At 41.5% G+C, this 21,567-nt stretch overlaps 1 protein-coding gene across 4 annotated transcripts in view; it reads left to right on the top strand.

Annotated features, from left to right (window-relative positions):
• Nucleotides 1-21,567, top strand: part of ptar1 (protein prenyltransferase alpha subunit repeat containing 1) — a 56,059-nt gene that overhangs the window by 16,127 nt on the left and 18,365 nt on the right. For 2 of the 4 annotated variants that reach the window (XM_061673217.1, XM_061673215.1), the window contains exon 4: nt 8,817-8,921. The exons of 1 other annotated variant lie outside the window; for it this stretch is intronic. In XM_061673217.1, the coding sequence (XP_061529201.1) occupies nt 8,817-8,921 (105 nt within the window). Of the gene's footprint in view, nt 1-8,816; nt 8,922-15,161; nt 15,220-15,297; nt 15,426-21,567 lie in introns of those variants that run through there. One more of the 4 variants, XM_061673218.1, reaches the window with a different exon arrangement.

Below are 21,567 nucleotides of genomic sequence, written 5' to 3'. Positions count from 1 at the left end.
AGGGCCATTTGAGTTTGAGAATAATAAAAACCATTTAAGACCTGCGTTTGGTGTTAACTTGTGTTGTCTTTGACTAATATTTAAATATGTTTGATAACAAACATAATTTGAAACATTGCAGTGTGACAAACATGGAATAAAATAATTCAGGAAGGGGCAAACACTTTTTCACACACATCTTACTGTGCAGACACTTTTTTGCTCGCTCTGCTTGCTTCACCTCTGTTGACATTTTTTCTTTCTGATAAGCTTGTTTTTTTTCTACTTCTAAAGAAAATTAGAAGCAGTGATTCCTGGATATTTTTAAACCTGTGGGACTGTACTTTTTTTGTAGATAGTCAGTTGCCATATTCCAATATTTTCTGATACCCTCTCACCATTACGTGAGCATGGCCTGCTAAGTAGCACAAGCCTGCTATTAGCAACAAGTCCAGCAATCAAGAGGCCTCCCCTTTCCACTGAGGACTATCACGGACTGCTGGAGAGGATGTCAACCCTGGAAACGAAAATCCATCGTCTTGAAGTGTATGTGGATGTAAATGGACAGTCGGTAATGAAACCACTCTACCGATGTCTCAAAATGGGGAGCAGAAGTGTGCTAACAGACAGCCACTTAGCTCAATAAAGAGGACAGATTGTGGAAACGGTAATGGATCATCCAGAGGTTCTCCCTGGAATTTACTGGGAGCAAAGCCCAAAGATACAGTGGGTACGAAAAGTATTCAGACCCCCTTAAATTTGTCACTTTGTTATATTGCAGCCATTTGCAAAATGTATTTTCATTTTCCCCTCAATGTACACACAGCACCCCATGTTGACAGGAAAAGGACATTTTTGCAGCTTTATTAAAAAGAGAAAAACTGAAATATCACACAGTCGTAAGTATTCAGACAGACCCTTTGCTCAGTATTTAGTAGAAACACCCTTTTGAGCTTTAAGGTCTTATATAGACAGGTGTGTGGCTTTCCTAATCAAGTCCAGTCAGTATAATCGCACAGCTGGACTCCAATGAAGGTATAGAACCATCTCAAGGATGATCAGAAGAAATGAACAGCACACGAGTTGAATATGAGTGTCACAGCAAAGGGTCTGAATACTTCTGGCTGTGTGGTCGTTCAGTTTTTCTTTTTTAATCTGCAAAAATGTCAATATTTCAGTTTGTTTTAATATAACAAAGAGTGAGAAATTTAAGGAGGTCTGAATACTTTCCGTACCCACTGTATGGTACAACATCTGAAAGGGAGAACACACCACCAGTAGATTACCGAGGAATCCGGCTGGCCTGCGTTGCGTGTTGCTTCAACCCCAAGTGAGCGTCAGTGGATGGTCGCTCCAGCGGAGGGCAAGAAAAAAGGACGCGAGTCAATGCAAAGTATTGACATCAGACTTAAAAATAGATTTGAACCACTTTGACAAGACCCTGGCCAAGAATACTCATTCTCCACCACCACTGAAAGGTGTATAACTAAATCATACAAGTAAAAAATGGCATCCCAAATGTTAATGGTGATGGAACTGTCAAGGATGTTGTTGGTTCTGTCTCACCCAATACCTATAAAAAATAGACACAAAGGAATGAAGACGCTGGTTTCTTTTTGCTCATGAGGAGAATGTGGGAGATTTTTCAGTTGCATGCTCCTATCACGCTCTAAACAATCTCCCCCGTTGCTCCTGTATTTATTTGAAATCGGGAGGTATCAAAGTTACAAGACATAACATATTAGGTTACAAGACATAACATACTAAGGGGAGGGTTTCAAGGTGAAGATATGAGATTAACACCTGGCTATGTGTCCTTGGTCAAGGCGCCCTTCCCTGATGAAAGGTTTTTGCAGTGAGAAGAACACCGAAGTACTGCGTTTTACCAACGACATGGTGTCTGATCTCTCTAAAAAAAATCCTGGCGCTCACTCATGGGCAGCCAACTGTGAAATCTGTCATTATACACACAGGGGCCCTGGATGTTGTCAAGCAGCAATCAGAGGTACTGAAACAAGAGTTCATTGATCTAACAAAAGTGCAATGTTTGGATGTTGAGGTTTTCATGTGGACCTCTTCCAATGGTACGAGTTGGAGATGAACGTTTCAGTAGGCTCAGTGAATTAATTAAGTGGCTCAAAGAAGTGTGTACTGCACTATCCGTGAACTTCATTGACTTCTGCGTTTTTTGGGAGCACAGACATCTTTCCAAGGCAGACGGTTTCTGTCTCAGTAGCCAAGGGGTTAAGTTGTTCGCTGCCAACATTTTTTACTGTGTACCAGCCCGAAAGGAAAACACTGGCTTTGTTGACACGTCTGAAGGACAAAAAGATGCAGTTGTTCCCAAACAATCGGAGGACCAAGAGATAAGGTGATAAGGTTTATCAACGTCACTCAACCAATCGGAGGAACAAAATGAGATGAGGCAGAACTTTGAATCTCCCACACTCCTCCCAGCCCCATTGGAGCAAAGCCCAACCCAAAACTCAATCTCTACAGGCCTAATTGCCCTGTTAGGTGTGACGGACAGGATGAAGGCTATTGTCAATATTGGACTCCAATGCACATCACGCCAAGATCCTCCTCCCATCACCCCCTCCCATTTTTCATCCCCGTAATTACAAGGGACAGAAAGTTGGTGAAAGAAATATGGCACAAAAAAAGTAGAACTACAAACTTGGCGAGGATAAAATGTGAACCTATCAAAACCATTGTCTCCAGTTATCTCTAGCTCTTTTCAATATCAGGTCACTGGGTAATAAATCAATGTTGATTAATGACATCATTACAACCTATGATCTGGACTTTTTGTTACTAAATGAAACTTGTTTAACAGAAAGTAGATTCAATACCATTTTAAATGAGGCAATACCAGCAAATTCTAATTTTATGAACAAGTGTCAAATAGGGAAAAAAGGCGGTGGTATTGTTTTTAAGTAATTTCAGTGTAAAGAAATTACACTGGGTGATTTAAGCTCTTTTGAATATATCTGTTTTTGTAGTTAAAGTTGACCCAAAGGTTAATGTTTTAATAATTTATAGACCACGAAGATCCAATAGAAAATTTATGGAGGATTTTTCAGAACTGCTGTCAGTTATTTGTAATGACTACAACTATTTTGTCATAACAGGAGACTTTAACATTCATGTTGACAATAACATGGAAAAATAAATTTTAAAAAACTCTCTGCTATACTCGACACACTTGACCACTCTCAACATATTAAGAGTCCAACCCACACTCAAGGTCACATCTTAGACCTGGTCATCTCTAAGGATGTTGAAATTCTATCAATTGACATTAAGGGTATGGCTATTTCTGACTATTTTTTTTGAATTTCAGATTCTTCCAAAAGTTCAGACAAACCTCTGTCTATTAAGAAAATGTACATAAATCAGAGTAGCTCCACTAAGTTTATGGAGACCATATGCCACAAACTGTGAATGCTGAAACAGTTGATGAAGTTTTGGATAATTTCACCTGGAAAATCTCAAATGTCATGAATGCTGTTATTCCTATTAAAACTAAGAAAAAAATTTTAGGCGACCAAGAACACTTTGGAGGAGCACAATGATGGTAAAGACCTCTCAATTCAAGTGTAGGAAAACAGAACGTAAGTGGAGAAAAACTTATCTCCAAATTTTCACTCCACTTTTCGGAACTCATCAATAAGAACTTCAGCAATACTGTTTGCTGTGGTTGACAAGCTCACAACCCAACCCAATCAGATAGCTACAGAACTCCGAACAGCAGACAAATGAAATTAATTTGTTTATTTTAGTGAAAAAATACAATCCATCAGGTTAAATATCAGCATCCGCAAAATGATAAAATTATCCTACATCTGAAGCCACCCAGAAAAACCTCTATTACCATGTCAGAATTTGATAGTTCACCAAAAAACTGGAGAGAAAACAGTTCAGCAGCTGAAACCATCAAGCTGTCTTGACTCAATACTATCTGACTTTTTCAACGCTATTGTGAAGTCTGTGCTGGCTGATTTGCAGCAAATAATCAACTGTCAGTCAGGCGAGTTTCCTAAAGCTCTTAAAGTAGTTGCCATGAAGCCTCTTCTAAAAAAAAAACAAGAAAAAAAAAACGCTGGACGCTTCCATGTTAGCAAGCTATGGACCCATCTCAAATCTCCCTTTCATAACCAAGATTGTTGAGAGAGTTATTTTTAATCAACTCAGGAATGTCTTGAACTTAAATTGACTTTTTGACAAATTTCAATCAGGTTTCCAAACTCATCATAGGACAGAATCTGCTCTTATCAAAGTGCTAAATGATATAAGGTTTGAATACTGACTTGGGAAAGGTGTCAATTCTGGTCTTGTTGGATCTGTGCGGCTTCTGATACAGTAGGTCATAATATACTGCTGAACAGGGTTGAAAGGTGGGTAGGAGTAAATGGAACAGTCCTTAAATGGTTCAGGTTCTACCTGGAGGAAAGGAGTTATTTTGTAACCATTGGAAGTGTTCAATCTCATCGAAAGGCAATGTCTGTGGGTCCCTCAAGGGTCAGTTCTTGGACCCCTCCTGTTCAGGCTATATATGCTACCCTTGGGTCAAATTCTTCAGAACTTTAATTTTGACTGTCATAGTTATGCGGATGACACACAGTTACATCGAGCAGTGTCTCCAGACGACGACAGTTCAATTGAGGTGTTGTGTCACTGTCTAAAACGGGTAAATAACTGGATAGCCAAAATTGTCTTCAATTAAACAACAAAATTGAGAATTGTTTTGGGCAATAAATAAAAGTGGATTGCTGTTAGTAAATACATGGCGCTACTCTCTTAAAAAAAACAAAGACCAAGTCTGAAACATTGGTGATCTGATCGATTCCGACCTGACTTTCAATAGTCATATCAAATCAATTACTAACACTGCCTTCTACCATCTGAAGAACATATCCAGAGTGAAGGCTTGCATGTGCCAAGCAGACCAGGAGAAGCTCATCCATGCTTTTATTTCAATTAGACTTGACTATTGTAATGGTCTTCTGACTGGACTCCCCAAAAAGAGCATTAAACAGCTGCAGCTCATTCAGAATGCTGCAGCTCGGGTTCTGACCAGAACAAAGAGGTCAGAGCATATTTCTCATATTTCTTTACACTGGCTCCCAGTCAGCTTTAGAATAGATTTTTAAAGTTCTGCTCCTGGTCTTTAAACCACTAAATGGTTTGGGTCCTGAATACATGAAAGAAATGCTATTGGGATATAAACCCTGTAGGGCTCTGAGATTGACAGACTCGGGTCAAATAGTGGAGCACAGAGTCCAAAGCAAGCATGGTGGAGCATCATTGAGCTATTATGCTGCACACAAATGGAAGAAGTTGCCAACAAAAGTGATGTCAGCCCCAAGTGTGAATTTTATTTAAGTCCAGGTTAAAACTCTTTTTTTTTTTTTTTTCTCATGCTTTTTAGAGCATTTCCACTTTAACATATTCTTCCACTGTACGCTGTTTTAATTGTACTTTCCCCCCCTCTTTGTTTTAAATGTTTATAAGCGTTTTTTTCTTTGTTTTTAAATGCTTTCCATCATGTAATGCACATCCAGTTACATTGTGTATGAAATGCGCTGTATAAATGGCTTTGCTTTGATCCTTAGCTAGATAAGTTTTGTAGCATGTACTCAACACTCACGGAATGGAAATACCTTCAAAATATCGGTGAAAATAGTCACATCTTTTCTTTCGTTTTCTTTTAAACTTTGAACCCGCACCTAATTTTATGCAGTGTGCGGCCAGTAAACAAAAATAACGTTTTCATGCTGTATGCACTATAGGGAAATATACTTCTGTCATATAAAATGTGAATTTCATGTACAATGGATATAATTATTTTTATTTATGTAAATGTGTTGTTTAAACTACAGTTCAACAAATGCTAAAAATAAAACATTGCATTTGGCATGAAGTTTTGGCGGGTGATTGGCATTCCAGAAAAATGTTTTATCATATATGACGTGTTTATCACTTAGGAATTTTGTTAATTCATTATGGTTTAGCCACAATCTCCAATGTTTTTGAAGATCGTGACTGTATATTAGGGCTGCACGATATTTTGTTTGAGCATCGTCATTGCAATGTACGTGTACACAATAGTCACATCGCAGGGTCTGCTGCGATGTTGGTGTACTGTAATATACAGTGAATCAACTGTGATATTAGAAGTGACCAGCAGAGGGACCTGTTTGGACATGCTAATAAGATTAGCACCGATGTTATAGTAAATTATAACTCTTCAGACATTACACAGAGCAACCCAGTGTTGTTTACTTATCTCCTTGTATGAAAGCTATGAATGAGGACCTGGGAAAGAATGTCCACCTGCTGCATTTCCTATTTCGCTCTTCAGAATGAAACTAGGCAGCCACACGGTAGCTGGGAGTGAGTAAGGTGTGTTTAGGGACACTGCCTAAATGAGAGTGAATGTGTTGTTTTGTAATACAGTACATAGTTAAAATGGATTACTAGGAAAATGATTTGTATCAGAATGCTTGAGTTAAAAAAACTGTACGATCACACTGTGATAATATGGAACATGGCTCATTTTACACTTGAGACTCTGTGAGTCCACAGTTGCACGTTATAGAAATAATGAGTCCAAGGCCTGGAACAATGAGTCTCTGCAATTTATCGTCACTGAATACAGATACAGTAATCCTCCCCTATGTCACAGTTCTTGCTTCGCGGTCCAACTATATTGCAGATTTTTATAATTTTTTTTACTGTAGCTTTTATATCGTTTGTTCAATATTTTTATGCATTGTTCTTGCTCTCTTTCAATATATTGTTTAGGCCTGCCATGATAACATTTTTAGAACGATATATTTTCCCAAAAACTTTCACGAATTTGACAAATTCTGCTCTGGTAATCAAGCATATGAGCACAACTGTGTACTGTTCTCTCATTTACAAAATAAAAGTAGGGCTCCATTTCACAATAAGAGCAAGTAAATAGAGAGTTGCAGTATGTGTTCAAATAAAGTGCATAACTTTAGTTTGAGTTTTCCCTTTTCTGTTTGGCATCTTTGCAGTGAAGTCTCAAACAATTTTACATATTTTACTTGAACAAATCCTAACATCTGAACTGTTTTCGAGGTTTTGTTTGTTCAAAACCTTTGTTGATTTGCCATTTCACATATATGCGCTTTTAATAAGTGCTCCCAGTGAGAACCTCCCACTGAGTTTCAACAAAAATGACACTGACCGTTCCATTTTAACCGCCGTTTGTTCCAAATGTTGAATTCCTTTTCTTTAACTCAACTTCAAGGCCAAGTCTCTTTCTCCCGCCACTGCGGCGTTTCTCCTTGTCTCTGCCTGGGCTCTGCGGAATCAGTGATTACGGCCTGAAATGCAGATTTCGTTGGCTGAAGGGGGTGGCTGAACTCACATGTGATTGGTCGGTACGGTTCAACACTACCGTAAAGCCTGTAATCTGTTCCCGTATGTCCTGAATCACAACCTTTCTTTTTTGGCTTTGTTGTGGGTACGTATGGGACTGCTTCTGGGTCCGGACGCAGAACGTGATCCACCAGTCAGTGACCTGTATGTCGACACAATCAAGCAAGCCCGACAAGCTGTTTAGCTCCTTAGTTCGCTACCTAGTTAGCTCACGGGCTAGCGAACTAAATAGTTAACTTTCCCTAGAGTGTCCCAAGTGTGTGTATCTACAGGGTCAAAACCGTTCCGCCAGTGGCTCACTGCGTCATGAGCGACGTGCCGGGTGTGACCACAAAAATTAAATTTTATAGAGACGGCGAAAAAAGTATCATGTCCATTGTATTTATGGGACGATAACCCGCCCTCCTCTGCCTCTAATTAGCTAGCACCAAGACAAGACTCGTACTTTTAATCGATAATGATTTGCTGAAGCGCGTCAACACACATCCATGGGTAAGCAATACCGTGCGCCTGTGGATGCAAATTCATCATGCTTTATGTGTCCCTGCTCAGTTTTGTGCGTCTCAGACGCGGGACGCACATCAAATGAGATTCCTGTGGTATTTATTTTGTTTTTTAATATAAGAATGGATAAATTATGTTGTTAATATAGGCAGCCAGAGCTGCAAGGGATGCAAAATTATCGATATCCTTTCACCATCGTTCCTGTCATACTGCTGCCTATTTTTGTGTGCACATGAAGGACAGAAGTCGTCCTGTTGTTTTTATTTCCTCATTTAAAAAAAAAAAAAACACCATTCAAGCAACAAGTTTTTTCTTCATGTTTTTTTAGATTATAGGCTGCAGCTGGCTCCTCATGGACTGAATTGGTGGCAACATGGCGAAAATAAAATGCCAGTATTTTGAGGGTACCAGCCAATCAGCAACATATTGGGGTGGGGGGGAAGAAGTATGGAGTAGTTTGATTTTGGACCTGTGGACTTATTTCAAAATTTTAAATTATGAACTATGAACTGAACTAGTTCATTTTTGGAAACCGTCAACTGAACTTTGAAGTAATAAACAGAATGGACTTTTCCAACACTGATCCTATATTATTTTGCATCGCAATCTATATCGCTGGTTAAAAATAAATTGCAATGTCATTTTTTCCAAATATTGTGCAGCCCTTATATCATATATATATACACACACACACTTATGTATTTTTTTTTTACTGTCACTCTCGACTTCATAAAACTACCAATTAGGACTATTCATCAGCATGCATGGTCTTGCTGTACCTCCCCAAAAAAGGATGCGACAAAATCATAGATACTTTTAAAGTTGGTCGCACGAGTGCTGCAATTGCAAAAGTTAGTGTGGAGCTCTGTTTACTGCATGTTGTTTAGATCTATTATTATTCCTTCCTATATGACTTGCAGGAAGGAGTTGATTCAGTGTGGAGTTCTTGATCCAGAAAAAGACCTCTACCTAGGCAAGTTGGCACTCACTAAATTCCCCAAGAGTCCGGAGACGTGGATACATCGGTAAGACTTCCTATCATCTGTCACGTCACTACTGAATGTAATTGTTGTAATATAGACCTATGCAAAGTATAGCCTGCGGGCCACATTTGTAGCGTTCAGTCTCTGACTGGCCCTCACAGTGTCCATGAAGTTAAAGTAAAACTTTAAAATGAGCACTGATTTTATTTGGAAAGTTTTATTTTGATCTGCACGTTTGTGGACGGTACAAGCAAGCAAGCACGACGACTTGTCTGCAGTGATGCCAACTTAGAATCAGAATCCTCGTTATTTGTCAAGTATGTCAAAAACACACAAGGAATTTGTCTCCGGTCGTCAGAGTTCGACAATAGACAGCCATTTTGACAAAAAATACTTTTGAGATATAAAAGCACACGACAGAGTCACTTAGCCTCTAGCAATTTAATGGCTGGAGGGAAGAAGCTGTTGGAATGTCTGTTTATTTGAGTTTGCATTGAGCTGTCAAAAAAAGAGACTAACGAGACCAGCACTTTCATTTCCTGCACCGTGAAATGAAGAGGGTCAGGTATATTGGCCCTGGTAATTAATACACATATCAGTAGTTTCATCGACTGTACGAATGCGTACGCATTGTTATATATCACTCACCTCTATCCATCTATCTATCTATCTGTATCTCTGTCGGGGTGGAATGGTTAACAAAATCCACGGTTTGGTTCATATCTCGGTTTTGTCATCACGGTTTTCGGTTCGGTACACGTTGAGTTTTCGGGAATAACTTGTATAGTTAGGTTAGGTTATTAGGTTAGGTTATTACTCATTTCAATTATACTATAATTATTGAAATATTTTTTTATTAATCAAAAATGTATATTTGTTGTTCCATCTGTGCCAGCAGCATATGGTGACAGGCAGAACAATTAAATGCTCTCCCATTGTATGGACAAAAGGTACAATAAACCTGGATCCATCTGTTGCCATTCATTCAACAGAATAATTAATGGCTTCTTGGAAAGATATCAGCTTTGTGTTCAACTAAACAAGCCCAGATTTGTGACTAAAATGAAACGGGATCGTTATTTCAGTATTTGTGAGCAGCTTCCAGTGCTACATGAGGCTAACCTGTGCCCAGTTTGACATGTTGGCTCAAATCGGTGCCAGGATTTCAGGCATTCCATCTCACCTGCGGAGCACCTGTCCATTTGTCTCCGGTGAGTGGTAGTTTCGTGTCATTATTAATTGATGTCGCAATAAATTAATATTTACTATCTACTGAGTCACACATTGCAAGTTTACTCCAGCGCTAAGAAATGGATCAAAAAATAAAATGTTGAAATAATTACATCACACTGCCAAGTTGTAAAAAGCAATGGATTGATGAAAGGAATGGCACGAATGATGTCTGTTTGATCAGATCATCTGATCAATAGTTGTACACATCTATGAACTGTATAGAACTAACATAATATAAGGTTACCACAATTTATGATGTTTATTCTTCTGGAAAGCAGCTATATATATCCACATGAATAAAATAGTACAACCATGAGTAACACATTTTATTTGTTTGATGTACTGTATTCAATATATTAATGCTGTGCGGTCATGTAGTTATTTCAACATCATTTGACTATATAACAAGGCGTACAGTAGGCTTATTTCCCCCCCCCCCCCCTGAATCTTGATTGTCTTACCTGAAAAATCTTGACTGTTTCTCCATCCATCCGTCCATTTTCTACCGCTTATCCAAGGTCGGGTCGCGGGGGCAGCAGCTTTACCAAGGATCGCCCAGACTTCCCTCTCCCCAGCTTCTTCATCCAGCTCTTCCTTTTTGGATCCCAAGGCGTTCACAGGCCAGCCGAGAGACATAGTCTCTCCAGCGTGTCCTGGGTGGTCCCCGGGGTCTCCTCCCGGTGGGACGTGCCCGGAAGACGTCACCAGGGAGGCATCCGAATCAGATGACCCAGCCACCTCATCTGGCTCCTCTTGGAGCCCGGGCACCCTGCGGAGGAAACTCATTTCGGCCGCTTGTATCCGGGATCTTGTTCTTTCGGTCATGACCAGCTCGTGACCATAGGTGAGAGTAGGAACGTAGATCGATCAGTAAATTGAGAGCTTGGCCTTTCGGCTTAGCTCCTTCTTTACCACAACGGACCGATACAAAGTCCACATCGCTACAGACGATGCACCGATCCGCCTGTGGATCTCCCGTTCCATTCTTCCCTCACTTGTGAACAAGACCCCAAGATGCTTGAGCTACTCCACTTGGCGCAGGATCTCATCCCCGACCTGGAGAGGGCACGCCACCCTTTTCCGACTGAGGCCCATGGTCTCAGATTTGGAGGTGCTGATTCTCATCCCAGCCGCTTCACGCTCTGCTGCGAACCGCTCCGGTGAGAGTTAAAGATCACGGCTTGATGAAGCCAACAGAACCACATCATCTGCAAAAAGCAGAGAAGCAATACTGAGGCCACCAAACTGGACCCTCTCTACGCCTCAGCTGCGCCTAGAGATTCTGTCCATAAAGGTTATGAACAGAGTTGGTGACCAAGGGCAGCCTTGGCGGAGTCCAACCCTCACTGGCAACGAGTCTGACTTACTGCCGGTAATGCGGACCAAACTCTGACACAGGTTGTACAGGGACCGAACGGGCCCGTATCAGGGGGTTTGGTACCCCATACTCACGAAGCACCCCCCACAGGACTCCCCGAGGGACACTGTTGAACGCCTTCTCCAAGTCCACAAAACACATTTAGACTGGTTGGGTGAACTCCTATGCACCCTCGAGAACCCTGCTGAGGGTGAAAAGCCTGTTCAACTGTTTCACGGCCAGGACGAAAACCATACTGCTCCTCCTGAATCTGAGATTTGACTTCCCGACGGACCCTCCTCTCCAGCACCCCTGAATAGACCTTACCAGGGAGGCTGAGGAGTGTGATCCCCCTGTAGTTGGAACACACCCTCCGGTCCCCTTTCTTAAAAAGGGGTACCAGCATCCCAGACTGCCAACGCAGAGGCACTGTCCCCACGCGATGTTGCAGAGGCGTGTTAACCTGGACAGCCCTACAACATCCAGAGCCTTGAGGAACTCCGGGCGAATCTCATCCACCCCCGGGGCCTTGCCACCGAGGTGCTTTTTAACCACCTCTGTCAGCTCAGGCCCAGAGATAGGAGAGCCCACCTCAGAGACCCCAGACTCTGCTTCCTCATGTGAAGACATGTCAGTGGCATTGAGGAGGTCTTCGAAGTATTCTCCCCACCGACTCACAATTGGGATTTACAAACCTATTTCTAATTGCAAAATACTGGAATAATGAGGATATGAGGGTAATTCAAAGGTTTTATGCACTGCAGATACTCATTCAGGACCATGCCAAACAGTTGGGTCCCGTGTTGGGGACTCCACGATATTCCCTGATGTGGCAACATCGATTTGGGACTGCCTCATGGATGAGTTCATGACTGTGCCCACCACACAGGAGTGGAGGAAAATTCCTTTGAGGTTTGAGAAGCAGTGGGATTTTCCTCTCTGCTGTGGAGCACTGGATGGGAAGCACGTGGTCCTCCAAGCCCTTGCCAACTCTGGATCCCATTTCTACAATTTAAGAGCCACCCTCACATCCTACAAAATTCCTGCAATAATACTTTATCAGCATCAAAATTCTTGTACCCGTTTGTATACACATCAACATTACATATCCATATAATAATGAATGTTGTCTGCTTATATATTTTATTAGTGATATATTGTATTTAATTGATTGTATTTGCGAGTGAATCAAGCATCACTTTTGAAATAGCTACACTGCAAAATGTATGGGGTGCATTTAGCAGGTAACCCAACAAAACTGTTTGTAAACTCTAGTAAAATACTGAAATAAACCTGACACCGATGTGACATCATCACATAAGGTGATGACTTGACTTTGGCTGTTCTTTTACTCTGCGACTGCACTGAACCCTTCTTCCACCATAAGTGGGCCAAAGAAAAGAAAAGTTGACAGTGCGTGTTTAATATAGAATGGACTACTAAATACTTTTTCACTGAAGTCCGGTCAAAGGCTGTATGTCTTAATTTGTTCAGAAACCATTGTGGATTTAGAGGCATATAACATCAGCCGTCACTTTTCTACCAAGCATGCTAATTATTACAATCAACGCAGGAACTGATGGCTACGGCTCAGTGGTTAAAATGAAGATTGCAGGCTAAGCAAAACACCTTTATCTGACAAACTGCCATCCAAGATTCGTTCACCAAGGCTAGTTTTTTGCTGGCATCCAAACTAGCAAAGGCCAGCAAGTCTCAAGGCTGCAACGGACAATCAAAACTGCTGAAAGGATTGTCGGTACCCCCCTACACACCCTTGAGGACTTGCACGCTGCCACAACTAAGACAAGAGCGTGCAAAATCCTCTCGGACCCTCCGCATCCCGGTCACCGGCTCTTTTTGGCTCCTTCCCTCAGGTAGGCGCTACCGATCAATGCAAACTAGAACTAGCAGACATTCCAACAGCTTCTTTCCTCTTGCAATCAACTTCTTAAACCCCTAACCTACAATTCCATTACAACATGCTGGCAATTGTTTGACTTGTTTGTTGTATCATTTCTGTGGGACCAATTATATATTACTCGTGCACTCACTGTAGCAGTCTCGCCACGCTGCACTATTTGCATATCTGTTGTTGACCAATACTGGCCACTCATGCCAGAGTAGCATCTGCTCCATTTGCACACTGATTGAGGAGTATCTGCAACATTTGCCCAATCAACATTGTCCCAGATTATCGCAGTACTTGCTTGAAGTCTCGGCGCCCTTTGCACAATGGTCACTGCACCGGACTATTTCAATATTCGTCATTCAAACTGCTTTAAGTGCTAGAGGACTCTGCATCTTTTTGCACAATTGTCAAAAAACAAAAATGTACCGGCATTACCAGATAACTATTAACCCTTTATTGCTCAGTGACTGTTTTTTGTCAGTCTTTATAGCTCAAAAGTGTTCCCTGTCAATTGACTGTTGTCGTACTTGAGCGGCTCCAATTACCGGAGACAAATTCCTTGTGTTTTTTTTTGGACATTCTTGGCAAATAAAGATGATTCTGATTCTTTCCAAAGAAGAGTTTCTGAAAGAATGCATGGCGAGACAGCCACTATCTTGTGTCCTTAGAGCAAGAACAAATTTGAGATCAACTTATCACGCAGGACACTGACTCGCCGTGTTGAGCTAATTAATAAAAACTTGGCTAACAAGTCAAACAAAAAAGCAGTCATTTACATTATATTCCTTGGTACCGGACGAAAGTAATGACAAAGGATACCGCACAGCTTTTAATTTTTATCAGAGGGATTCATGAAAATTTCGAGATAACGGAGGAGTTTTTGGCCATGGACTCCCTGAAGGGAAAACGATCCACAGATGGATCGGCAAATCAGTCACGGATGGTGTAATGGTGTACTTGCCTAACTTTGATGCAGGCAGCATGGGTTCAGTTCCCACTCACTGACGGTTTGAGTGCGAATGGTTGTGTGTGTCTATATGTGCTCTGCGACTGACTGGCGACCATTTCTGGGTGTAGCCCGCTTTGACCCGAAGTCAGCTGGGATAGGCTCCAGCGCCCCATGTCGCTGAACTGGACAAGCGGTGTTGAGAATGGATGGACAGATCACCAAATCTGACTGGCCAAAACAAAGCCAGTTATAAAAGTTATTCGTGCGAGGGCATTTCGGCATTGTCATTTTATCAAGTTTCTCGAAGAAACTGATGCTGATTACCAGAACTTGCTTTACCACTCAAATTTCCACTGGTTAAGTTTGGGGAAAGGGTGCCATGAAGTGTGGAAGCTCAAACAGGATCTCTTTTTTTGGCGTTACTGGAGAAAACTGACGATTTTCCTGAGCTGAGTGACAGATTGGCTTTGTTATTTAGCTTTTGCTGTGGACATACTGACACATATGAATGAGCTGAACGTGAAGCTACAAGGGAAAGACCAATTTGTGCATGGAATGCGTGCAAACATCAGAGCCTTCAAAACCAAGCGAGCTTTATTCTCAAAGCAAATGTCAAACAAGTAATTTGTTCATTTCCCCCACACTGGTTTCGCTGAAAGAGGCTCCTCGACGTGAAAAAATACAGGAAATCTTTCGACGACCTGCATGGAGAATCGGTTCTCTGATTTTGGAAAAATTGACAAGTCACTTCAGCTGGTGTTATGTCCCCTCACACAAGATCCTGAAACAGCGCCACGGGAGCTGCAGATGGAACTGATTGATCTCCAGTGTGATACAGTCTTAAAAGAGAAGTTCAACTCTAAAACTGGATGATTTTTATGCTTCATTAAGCGTAAGCAAATTTCCAAAAATCTGGAAGATGGCACAGAGGAGGCTGGTGATGTTTGGCTCGACATGTGTGTTTAAACAGACTTTTAGTGTGATGTACACCAACAAAACATCCTACAGATCCCAGCTGAGTGATGAACACCTCAGATGTGTTCCGAGAATTGCCACAACAAAACTAACACCAGACTTTGATACAGTGGCAAAAAAAAGGTGAGCAACTAAACAACACTGTTCCCATGAAAAGTAAATCTAAGTATGAAGACTAAAATGCCTTTTTTGTTTGTTTGTTTATTTTTGATATGTAAGCATCTGGTCCTGGCTTGGCCCGCCTGTCAAATTTTAAAAGTCAGTGTGGGCTCTGAGTCAAAAAGTTTGCCTACCCCCGATCTACAACCCCAATTGCAATGAAGTTGGGATGTTGTGTTAAACAGAGATAAAAACCAGAATACAATGATTTGCAAATCATGTTCAACCTATATTTAATTGAATACACTACAAAGACAAGATATGTAATGTTCAAACTGATAAACTTTTTGGTTTTAAGCAAATAATGATTAACTTAGAATATTATGGCTGCAACTCGTTCCAGAAAAGCTGGGACAGGGTCACGTTTACCACTGGTTACTCTTATGGACCGTTTTCTCACGCACTTGTTCACAAAGAGGTGAACCTCGCCCCATCTTTCCTTGTGAATGACTGAGCAATTCAGGGAAGCAATCATGGCACCCACCTGTTCCCAATGAGCCTGTTCACCTGTGGGATGTTCCAAACAGGTGTTTTATGAGCATTCCTCAACTTTCTCAGTCTTTTTTGCCACCTGTCCCATCTTTTTTTGGAACGTGTTGCAGCCATAAAATTCTAAGTTGTTCATGATTATTTGCTAAAAACAATGTTGATCAGTTTGAACATTAAATATATTGTCTTAGTAGTGTATTCAATTAAATATAGGTTGAACATGATTTGCAAATCAATGTATTATGTTTTTATTTGTTTAACACAACGTCCCAACTTCATTGGAATTGGGGTTGTAGAGCAATATATATATATTTTTTAAAAAGTATAAAAGCCTGAAACCTTCCTAGAAAAGTTTGCCAGCCGGGCTTTATTGATCCAGTTGGTTCTAAATTTAAAGTAAATGTGCTCTGTTCATACATTATGAATTTGAAATTTTACAGATTCCTTCCACTCTAGTGGCAATCTTTTCAAGGAAGGAATCATGCTTGTCATGAACAGTGTATCCTCGTGGGGAGGTCATGGTGGTGTAGAGTACCACTTGTACACTCCTTCAGGAGACTGAGAAGATGCTCCTCAATTCCTCCGCTCTGTTTACATTTTCCTGTATGACATTGAAATATTTTGTGATACAAAGCAGTTTGTAAAGGTTACATTTTTAAAATTACTGTATATCAAGAATGCATTTTATTTTGGGCGCCTTTCATGTCAATGTCACATACACAGGGTTAAAACATCCATCCATCCATTCTCTGAGCCGCTTCTCCTCACTAGGGTCGCGGGCGTGCTGGAGCCTATCCCAGCTGTCATCGGGCAGGAGGCGGGGTACACCCTGAACTGGTTGCCAGCCAATCACAGGGCACATAGAAACAAACAACCGTTCGCACTCACAGTCACACCTACGGGCAATTTAGAGTCTCCAATTAATGCATGTTTTTGGGATGTGGGAGGAAACCGGAGTGCCCGGAGAAAACCCACACAGGCACGGGGAGAACATGCAAACTCCACACAGGCGGGGCCGGGGATTGAACCCGGGTCCTCAGAACTGTGAGGCTGACGCTCTAACCAGTCGGCCGCCGGGTTAAAACCAGTTATAATGAATAGAACTTAAAATATTGAAATTGGAGCCCAGACAAATAAAAATAAATGAACTCAACAGAAGTATGGAATACAGTACTACTTTTATATACATACCCCCAGGCAGTCTTTGAGGTGGGGCAGAGGCAACAGCCTCCTGTTGTCCTTGACCCTTCCCCTGTCCCCCCTCAATTATCCGATAAAGTTAATCAGTCAATTGAAATGAGAGTATCTGTGTAATCGGGTGGCCGGTGGTTGTGCTAAAGCTTTGGCTCAAGCTATTTTGGCTCACAGTTCAACAGCAGTAAACAACTAAATGAATAAATACACTTACAAGGTATGCCAACTTCTTTCCTTCACAACTTTCCAAGCATGCTCCTTTCTTGCTCGGTCCCGGGACTGATAACGTTTTGTGTGCTACAGCTCAGGGTACCCACAGACTGCTACAATCAACTAAACTCGCATAACAAAAGAATTACATCTATTGAATGTTCAAATACGTCACAGCCTTCGTTTCGTTCTTCGTTTTTGTTCACAGAAATCGCTAGTTCAAAGCTAACACACGAATGAAAAATACCATTTACGAGCTAACAAAAATTAGTATTGAACTCGCGGCACTTATATCTCAAAATAATGAATATTGGTGCAGAAATGCTGTATAACCACATACAAACAGATTCTGTGAAAAACAAGTTATAACAATATTCAATCGTGACTTCTACTTTCTTATTCGATGGTTCGATGTTTTGGAGACAAAGTTAGAGAGAGCAGACTTCGATGGTTTGAACACGTCCAGAGGGGAGAACGTGAGTATATTGGTAGAAGGATGATGAGGATGGAGTTGCCACGCAAGAGAGCCGTGGAAGAGGAAGACCAAAGAGAAGGTTGATGGATGTCGTGAGGGAAGACATGAGGGCAGTTGGTGTTGGAGAGGAGGATGCAGGAGATGGGCTTACATGGAAAAGGATGAGGCGCTGTGGGGACCCCAAAAGGGACAAGCCAAAAGGAAAAGAAGGAGATGTTGAATACATACGATATATGATAGGGTATTAGTACAGTACTATTTTAATGTGGTCTCATATAGGTGGCACGGTGGATGACTGGTTAGAGCGTCAGCCTCACAGTTCTGAGGACCGGGGTTCAATCCCCAGACGAACATTGGCGAAGGAAGGGATTTGTGCCGTGAGATGAGCAGAATGGGTATGTAGTGAATGCGTATAGCTGAGGACTCCTGGTCTCGTTAATATAAACCCAAATATGCACTAATCCGTACTTTAAGGAGACCGCAATGTTAGACTTGCGTGTCTGGAACACGTTTGAGGCAGGCTAGTCAGGCTCCCGAGTGTTCGGCCGGTCCGGTCCGCACTGGGAACAGGTGGATTCGACGGAAGGGAGGAAAAAATTGAGGAAAAAGCAGGAGGGCAACGGGTTCTCGTCTCTGTTTGCCAGACGTTCAGAGCGGGCGTGTTACGTCCACCTCCGTTCCCTCAGACTGAGTTCGGGCCCCCAAGCAGGGTGGCTCGGAGCGCTTGCAGGAAGCTGCAGCCGGGGATCGTCCGATGTGTCCTTGCCACCTCGGGTGAGGTGGGCGTCCTGCCTGGCCCGGTCGTCGGCGAATTGGTCGGGGTGAGACCAAAGGAAGACTTCTCCACCAAAACTGCCAAAAGCTTTCTTTTTTTGATCCCAGCTCCGGGCATAAAAGGGGCCAATCCACACTTACACTTACAAAATAGTCTTATTGTCAAATGGCACAATACCCAGGCAAAGGAATCAAGAATTGAGATTTAGCATGTTGAGGAAGGGGGACCACCTATCTACGTATGTATGTAATTGTTTTCATTCCGCTGATATTTTTTCTAACGCAATATATTCTATGATGAGATTTAGCCAGTGATTGATGTTAATAGCTTGTTTATTTTTCCAGTTTAATAGAATTGTTTTCTTAGCGTTAGCTAACGCGACGAGTAATGATTGTGAATATTTATTACGGAGGTCAATTGTGGTTAAGTCGCCAAGTATGCACAATCTTGGGGAAACTGGAATCCTGCAATTCAAAATACAAGAGAGTTTCAGTGTAACCGAAGACCAAAAACATTGAAGTGGTGTTTCCATATAGCACGAAAATAGGTGTCGTGGGTATTTTTGGTGCATTGCGCGCATACATTAGATGAAGAGAAGCCCATTTTATGCATAGTGTGTTGAGTAAAGTGTGTTCTATGGCGCACTTTATATTGTATAAGCTGTAAATTTGATTTGTGTTTTTTCTCATTCTAAATGTGTTGTTACATATATGTATCCAGTAGTTGCGGTCAGCAGACATAGGTCTCATTTCGTGATTGGTAAATGCATTGATTTAGTGCATGAAATTAATTTATAAACCTTTTAGAGATTTTTTTTCCCCCCTTTGCGGAAGACGCTTCACTATTTGCTTGACAAACTCCAGCGGTTCGAGGGTGCACTGGAGTGTTGGTATTCTTTTTTTTAAATTTTTATTTATTTATTTATTTTTATTTTTTATTGCTGCTTTTAATTTATTGTATTGAAGAAAGTTTCCAACTGTTGTTTGGAATTCTTGGAACAGTTCATCACGTGTCCTAAAAACATTATTGTTAAATAGTTGGTCAATTTCATGTTGTTCCCATGTGCTATAATATAGCGGTATATTGTTAATTTAGAAATCTGGATTATGCCAAAATGGGAAGAGCATACTGGGAGTTAATTGAGATCCTGTAGATTCTTAACTTTTTCACCAAGCCGTTACGGTGAATGCGATTATTGCCATACAGCCAAGAACAATGTTCCTCATTGTGGTGCATCCATTTGATGAGGTATTGTAAATGGTTAGCTCAATAATAGTGTTTAAGTTGGGAGCATTTCGGCCTCCCTCCTGTTTACTTTTCTGAAGCGTGGATAAACTGCACTGCTGCAACCAACCTTTTCAGTTATTCCAGCACAAGATTTGGTCGCACCCTTTTTTTGGGGAGCTACTGCATGACCATGCATGCTGATGAATAGTTGTCTTTATTGGCATACAGTATACAAGGCTCAACATTTATCTATTTTTTCTTTGAGCAGTTTTGCAAATAATTTCTTTGTTTGAGGAGCAACTTTCATCATCTGTTCATCGCACTGGGACGTGAAGCAAAGATTTTATTATCCAATAAATGTATAACAGGGGGTTGAATGTAGGGCTGCCGCTATCGAATATTTTAGTATTCGATTAGCCGATTGAACTTATTTGGATAAACTATATTTCTGCATGGTTAAAGAGTAATTATGAATACAAAAGAGAAAATAAGACCCTTCACTTAACGAACGACCAATTTTATGCAACATTCTCAGCGCATTGAATTGATCGCAGCAGGACTGTTCGGTTTGTCTTAGAAGACGTTTCGCCTCTCATCCGAGCAGGCCTCATCAGTTAACGCAAAGTGGCTTAGGACGCACTAGCCAGTGTTTGCGTCGAAAACTCTACAGTATTGCTCTAAACTCTAAACTATTGATGCTCCAAGTTTGAGGCATGCCCCACAACCACGTATGGAATAATTTTTGTGGAATGCAAGAAAGGGGGAGAGCCATTCAGCCGCCTGGTCAAGCGGCCTTTTGTCAGTCCACCGGAGTCGTTGGGTGGAAAATCCCTCATTGATATTTCATTTCATTTGTAAAGTGGTCATGGAGTTACCCAACAGTCAAAGATTCCATGCTTTTTGTTGGAGGCAGAATTATTGAGTTTCTTTGGAATTGACGAAAGGATGGCATTGTAAGTGGGAGTTGTCGTAAGTCCCCTCCTTGGTTAAGCGATGATTTTTCCACCTTTGTGTTCATGGCCTGACTCACCCCTCTTTCATAACCACCTGTCTTCCCTGTCCAGAATATACACATTTTTGTCCTCAAAAGAGTGCTGTTTTTCTTGGCGGTACAGACTGAGAGCTGAGTCTTGATTTGAGGAGTTTGCCCATCTGTGTTGTGCCATGCATCTGCTCAGGTTTCTCCCATCTATGTATCTGTGCATTCCTCACTGCACTTGACCGCATACACCAGATTGCTTTCCTGTGTATGTGTGTTGTCCGGTCTTTGGGATCTACCAGCCTTTGTCACAGGGTGTTACCAGGTTTGAAATGTACCGGAATGTTGTGTTGGTTGAAAATCCTTCTGAGTTTCTCACCCAGACCTGATACACACGGAACGACAGTACTTTTATTTATTTATATATTTTTTTCTCTCCGCCCCTCTTCCACCTTGCTCCTGTCCCTTCTGGAATTGAATGTACCTTTCACAAATGACCAGCTGGGGTAACCACAGATTTTGATGGCCTCCCTCACCTGTCTGTGCTCTTTGTCTTTGGCCTGTGGACTGGTTGGACAGCATACTGTTAGGATTGGGCCTTTTACAGGGCCAAGTCCTTCCAGGCTCTTTTATTCTAACAGCTGTGAAATGAGTCTCGGAGTATTCAAGGGCAGTTTACAATTGAATTCAAACGGGACTAGATACAGAGCCATTGCAATGCCAACACTGGGGAGAATATTCAATGTCTAGAGCATTC

This window comes from Phycodurus eques, chromosome 3 (genome assembly GCF_024500275.1).
Source record: "Phycodurus eques isolate BA_2022a chromosome 3, UOR_Pequ_1.1, whole genome shotgun sequence".
NCBI lineage: Eukaryota > Metazoa > Chordata > Actinopteri > Syngnathiformes > Syngnathidae > Phycodurus > Phycodurus eques.
Note: the sequence above shows the minus strand (reverse complement) of the source record. Positions and strands in the feature narration are given on the sequence as shown.